Source organism: Loxodonta africana, chromosome 12 (genome assembly GCF_030014295.1).
Source record: "Loxodonta africana isolate mLoxAfr1 chromosome 12, mLoxAfr1.hap2, whole genome shotgun sequence".
Taxonomy (NCBI): Eukaryota; Metazoa; Chordata; class Mammalia; order Proboscidea; family Elephantidae; genus Loxodonta; species Loxodonta africana.
In genome coordinates this window covers 55,973,763-55,979,816 of record NC_087353.1, presented here as the reverse complement: position 1 = coordinate 55,979,816, position 6,054 = coordinate 55,973,763, and the positions used below count along the sequence as shown (strand labels likewise).

At 56.2% G+C, this 6,054-nt stretch overlaps 1 protein-coding gene across 1 annotated transcript; it reads right to left on the bottom strand.

The window, feature by feature from the left end:
* Positions 1-265: 265 nt before the first annotated feature.
* PRSS22 (serine protease 22) lies at positions 266-5,033 on the bottom strand. Its single transcript, XM_064294786.1, has 6 exons — positions 4,952-5,033; positions 3,926-3,952; positions 3,113-3,296; positions 2,653-2,930; positions 1,328-1,485; positions 266-484 (listed from the first exon to the last, which is right to left on the bottom strand). The coding sequence occupies exons 1-6, from the start codon at positions 5,031-5,033 to the stop codon at positions 266-268; spliced, it is 948 nt and encodes a 315-aa protein (XP_064150856.1).
* Positions 5,034-6,054: the final 1,021 nt, after the last annotated feature.

Sequence of the window (6,054 nt, the reverse complement as noted above, 5' to 3'; positions counted from 1 at the left end):
GAAGGATTACAAATAACTGTAAAAAGCATTAATATTTATATACACAAACACGCTTCCGGCCCCGGGGGGGAGCCCAAGCCGCAGGGCGGGGGCGGGCCGGGGCCGGGACCACCTTCCAGCTGGAAATGATCCCTGCGACGGCACGCGGGCGCCCCCCAGAGGTAGATGGCTTATTTACAACCGAGAAGACACGTGGTCCAGTGGGCGGGGCACCCCTGGAGGCCTGGTCTCACCAGACCCCAAACCCAGACATCCCCAGCCGGTCCTAGAAGACCCTCCGCAGCGCTCTCCGGGCCCCACTCTCCTGCGAGTGGCCGCGGAGCTGCACCCCTTGAACAATCCTCTGGATCCAGGAGCGGTGGGCGGTGAGGCTGATGTAGACGCCCGGGCGGTTGCGCTCTGCACAGCCCTCGCCCCAGCTTATGATGCCAGCCAGCAGCCAGGTCCCGTCCACTTGGCACATCAGGGGGCCTCCGGAGTCACCCTGCCGGAGAGGGGTCGTTAGGTACCCACACGGGGAGGAGGGGTGGGCAAGGGATTGAGTGGCAGAGGGTTTCTTTCGGGGGAGCCCATTTCTCTTTCCTGAAGGCAGAGCAGGAGGCCAAGGAAGGACAGGGGTGAGGCGCATCTTGCATACCCTCTTCCCTGACAGTAGTGCCCCTGGAGTCTACCCAGGGGTGCCTTGGAAGAAAGGCTTGGCGATCGATCTACTTCCAAAAAATCAGCCACTGAAAAGCCTATGGAGCACAGTTCTACTATGACACATATGGGGCCTATGTGAGTCGGAATCGACTGGATGCCAACTGGATTTTTTTGGTTCTTCCCTCACAGCCCCGTGAAGCAGGATTATTGTTATTTCTGTTTTACAGATGAGGAAACAGAGGCTCAGAAATAAGGAATGTCTTGCTCCAGCTCTCAGAATGCATGAGGTTGAGCAGGAATTCAGTCAGGCCTTTACAATGCCAAAGCCCAGGCCTTAACCACTATGTTACCCTGCCTTCCCCACTGCATGCTGGAGCTGGAGCTGGGGGCCGGGTTTGGGAAGCCCCTCATGGAGATGTAGGTTCCCCACGAGTGGGGTCTATTTTGTTCCTGGCTGCATCCCAGTGCCTAGCACAGGGCCTGCCACAACTGAAATGTTGGATATATACATGAGGGATAAACAAATGAACCATGCGTAAGCCAGGCTGAGGCCTTGCTCTATTAGGGCCCAGGGCTGAGGGGTACGGCCAGGTCACAGCTGGTTCAGGATAGGAGCCCAGTGAGGTGGAGCCCAATGAGGACAGGGCTGATGCTGGCCAGGGTGGGGAGAAGGTGGGATACTCACCAGGCAGGCATCTCGCTCCCCTTCCAGGTACCCAGCACACAGCATGTCCTCAGTAATGGCTCCCTGCCCAGCTCCCTGCCAGTATAGGTGGCTGCAGACTTCCGAGCTGATGATGGGAACCTTCAGCTTCTGCAGGGCCTGAGGGTGGGGCAGGGGCACTGAGAGCAAGGAGAAGAGAGTCAACCATGGACCCTCTTAGTCACCGCCTCAAGGACCTGTTTCCCTCCATTCTCCTCAGCAGTGTTTATCAAAGGCTAATGCTCAGCCTGACTCTAATCAGAATTCCAGGGCCTCGGCCTCTGGACCCGCAGAATTACAATATGTGAACGTAGAGCCTGAGAATCTGCAACTTTAACGAGCCCTCAAATGCCCACAAAACGCTTACAACCAGTGGGCCAGCGTTCCCCATCTCAGGCCCTACTTTTTCCAGCTTGGGGGTTGCTACAGAATAAGTGTTCGATACCGTCCATTGAGGGCGGATGAACATGGATTTCTCTTGTCAGGACTTAAGGAACCTCCACACCCTTCCTAGGGCTGGTCTATAGACTCCCAGTCTGTAATTCTAGCTCCCACTGGCACCCCTTAGGATGACTGTGAAAAAGCTGGAACCTCAGAGGCAGTGAAATCCCCAGACACCCAAACTGGTGTCATTTCTCTGAACTTCTTCTGGAATTTGGTTAAAGTCCCATTTTCCTCCCACTTTTTCCTTACTTAGTCTCTCTTTCCCTCAGAATCTCTGTCTTCCAGATCTCCATCTTATCTCCTTCATCTCCTAGTTTCTGCTTGTCTGTTTCTTATTCTTGGCTCAATTTCTCTCTCACTTTCTACTTCTCTGCCTCTTGTGCTTTATTCAATCTGGCCTGTTTCTCGATCGTGTTTTCCAAACACCCAAACTTGGTTTGAAAATTATATTTAATGGTTATGGAGACAGCATTTTCTCCTGGGAAATTTTGCCTGCAATTGTGGCATGCTGACACCAGGGCATGCCTCTCCCCATTTTGGAATCTTAGGGCTGTTTTCATATTCACACCGCATTCAATTTGGCACTACACATGCCTTCTTTCAGCCATTCCTATATCACGCAATAGTTTGGTTTATCCAGCTGCTGTTGCCTTGGAACACACATCTTAAAATATAAGTGACCTAAAATTGTCCACCCAGGCTTCTGTGACACCATATCTCTAGATTGCAGCCTGTGTCTCAGTCATGCCGCGCCTCTTGGCCTCGACCCGACCCTTTGATCCTCATGGTATCTGTGTCTCTGAGTGTCCACCACCTTCTGCTCCCCTCCATCCCCAACCACCTTGCTGGGGAAGAAGCCACACCTCCATCGTAGATACTCCCCCAGCCTGCAATCCAGCAGTCACTGTTGGGAGGGAAATGGACGGAGGAATCAGGGAGACAGATGGGCAGGATTCGCTCAGAGAACTGGATGGGGTGTTCAAGGAGCACCAGGGCGATGTCGGCACGGGCACCCTCCTTCCAGGAGTACACAGGGTGGGGCTGCACCCGGGCAATCCCCACCTTCTGGGACCGAAGGCCAGGGTTGCCCAGCTGCCAGATCCCCAGCAGCACGGAGAACTGGGATAGTTTGTTCAGATGGCTGGTGGAAAGAAAGAAGAGGGTGGGCTCAGCCAGGGACCACAGGGTGGCCAGGGACAGGGTGGGAGGGAATAACTGGGCAAAGAAACTTCTGGACAGAAGTAGGCTCTCCACCAGGGGGCGCCAAGATTGGACAGAGGCCTGCCGTGGAGCAGGAGGCCTGGACAATCAAGTGGAGGAGACTGGCTTACATATCCCTTGAAGCAGTGGGCAGCAGTGACCACCCAGCGGTTGGTGAGCAGGGAGCCCGCACAGTGGTGAGTCCTGTTCTTCTGGATGCTCACGACCCAAGGCCACTCGGCATCGGCACTGTCCTCGCCCCCCACAATGCGATTCAGCTGCTGTGGCTTCCCACAGGCTGGGGGTGCTGGGGAGGAAGGCCAAGTCTCTGTCATTCCCTCGGGCACTCTCTCCTCCTCCTTCTACTCCCTCAAATACTCAGGCCCACAGTTCCAGTCTTTTTACCCAGTTCCCCATTGCCTTTGCTCCCTCTGCCTTCCTGCATTGACTTACCCTCTTTCTTTGCTATTCCTTCCAAAGACCTTCTTAGCTGGCCTTTCCCCTCCACCTCTTTTCTTAACTCTTCCCTGTCTCTGTCCTGTTTATCTCCTTGAGTCCCTCTTTGACCTCCCCTGGAACCCTCTGGCCCACACCCAGGCTCTTTTCTGCTTTCTGAGTTTTGCTTCATGGAAGAAAGATGTGGCAGTCTGTTTCCGTGAAGATTACAGCCTTAGGAACTCTATGGGCCAGTTCTACTTTGTCCTGTAGGGTCACTATGAGTCAGAATCGACTCGATGGCAATGGATTTGGGTCTTCCTTCCTTCTTCCCTTCCCTCCCTCCTTCTTTCCCTTCTCTCCCTCCTTCCTTTCCAACGCTATCCCCACTTACCCCACTCCCCATCTGACCTGCCCCCACAAACGCAGACACACAGACATGGCCCCTCACTTCCAGCTTTCCTATCCCTCCTTCCCTCAGGACAGCCAGCTGGCACTCACCAGGCATCTTGGCAGCATCCAAGGTGGCTGAGGGGAGAGATGGAAAGAGTCAGGCTGGTGGGAGAAGTCCCTGGCCCGGTGGTGAAGGCACCTTCCAGGTATGGTACCTTCTCCAGGTGGCTCATTTCCCAGGCCTCCCAGGGCGGGCAATTCCTGGAGCCTCAAGCCCTCTCTGTGCAGCTGCAGCCTCGTCCTTACCTCCCACCACCTTCCTGTCCAGGCCCAGGCTCCATCCCACCTGCAGGGGTAGGACCAGGCCTGGAGCCTCTCTCACTGAGGGGCCAAGCTGGGGAGAGGGGAGGTTCAAGAAGCACAAACTTGGGCCCCTTGGGCATTATCCCCCAGGCCTGAGTCTGTGGCCCGCACATTTTCCACACACACAGTCTCTCTCATACACGTGTGCACACACATACACAGAGTATCTCTCTCACAGTGTCTCTCTCACACAGTGTCTCTCACAGAGTGTCTCTCACAAAACACAGAATGTTTCTCTCACACACACCGTGCCTCTCTCACAAACACATACACACAGTGTCTCACAAACACACTCTTTCACAAGCGCAGTGTGTTTTTCTCACACACAGTGTCGCTCACAAACACACACTGTCTCTCTCTCTCACACACACACACACACACTGCCCCCTCCAGACCCAAGGCCCAGATGCTGCTGCCACCCTGTGCCCTCCCCCTCCCCCACCTGCCCCAGGGCCAAAACGTGCCTACTGACATGCCAAGAGAGGACAAGAGGTGGGGAGGAGGAGAGACAAGAGGGAGGGAGGAGATGGTGATGAAGATGGTAAGTAACAACTAGACAGCTGGTGGGTCCTGAGCACTCAGTATGTGCTAGGCGCTGCCTTGGTGCTGACCTGTATTTTCTCATTTAGTGCTTACAGCTGTAGGGGAAACCGAGGCACAGAGCCAAAGTGAACAGAGAGAGAGAGAACACAAAAAGGAAAGGAGAGACCTGGATTTCCGGCCAGGAGGGAAGGAGGGAGGGAGGAAGGGATAGCAGGTCCCAGGACTCACCTGCCCAGGCCAGAAGCAGCAGAGTGGCTAAGATCCGGAGGCTGCCCCCAACCAGGGCCCGGGGACATCTGGAAACCACCATGGTGGGTAGGAATGGGGCACGGCCAGGCGGCAGGCAATCTCAAGGGACCTGAGTGTTGTACCTACTAGGCAGACTTCCTTGCAGGTCAGCCCCACCAGGTTTTATCCCTGGTAGCGGAATGTGGTCAGACCTGTTCCCCAGTGGCTCAGTCCCTGCAACCCCAGGCTGTGGGTCATGGGAGGGAGTGGGGCTGTGGGGAGGAAATGAGCCGTTAGCAGCCTGGGAGCTCTGGTGAGACCCCCACCTGGGGCCTGGGGCCTGCGGGCTGTGGCTTTGGGGCTAGAGGCTCTAGCTCCAATGGGGGTCAAGGACTTGGACTTGACATTGACTCGGGGGCGGTGCAGAGAAGGGTCCCCACAGTGTTGAAAGGCAGGGGTCCAGGTGGAGAGAGGCTCAGACCCAGGTGCCTGGGTCTATGGTGGCTGAAATTTGGGCTTGGGATGTTGGAGGTCCCCAGGGCCTTGAGGTAATGGGACTGATGAGGAGGTGCCAGAGGGTGCAGTAACAGCTTCTGCCTCCAGGGGCTTCTACTGTGACTCAGGGAGCCTGGCCACCTGGGGCCCAGGAATCCCGTTAGCCCACTTCCTGGGAAGGCTGAGTCAGGTTTGAGGCCGCTTCTGGTGGATGGGCTGCCATCCCGTCCCAGCAGCACCTTCCCAGAAGGCGGAAACTCGCCTTCCTGTTGTGTCCCTGGGGCGGGGCTCAGCAAAATCATCCTTCACCTGGGCTCCCCAGCCAGCCTCAGGTGCCCCAGCAGCTGTCACGATGATGGCGGTCAGGGAAGGGCTGGGGTCTGCGACCAGGAACCCCCTTTCTGGACACCCATCCTGGGGCAGCTTCATCCTGCAGGTCCTTGCTGAGAGGTGTAAGCCCCCACCCCCACGGGCTCTGCAGCCAGCTCCCCTGGTCTACCTGGAGGTTGGTGGAGGCCACTCTGGTGCTTCCCTGACAAAGCCTGCCCTCTGGAATCCCAGGGACATCCTGCGGTGCTGAATCCTCCCTCACTGCCCACCACCACTCT

Coding starts and splice junctions, on each gene's coding strand:
- PRSS22 (XM_064294786.1), bottom strand. CDS start 5,033: ATGGTGGTTTCCAGATGTCCCCGGGCCCTGGTTGGGGGCAGCCTCCGG. Junction 3,953..4,951: donor GCTGCTTCTGGCCTGGGCAG/GTGAGTCCTGGG, acceptor CTCTCCCCTCAG/CCACCTTGGATGCTGCCAAG. Junction 2,931..3,112: donor TTCAAGGGATATGTAAGCCA/GTCTCCTCCACT, acceptor TCTTTCCACCAG/CCATCTGAACAAACTATCCC.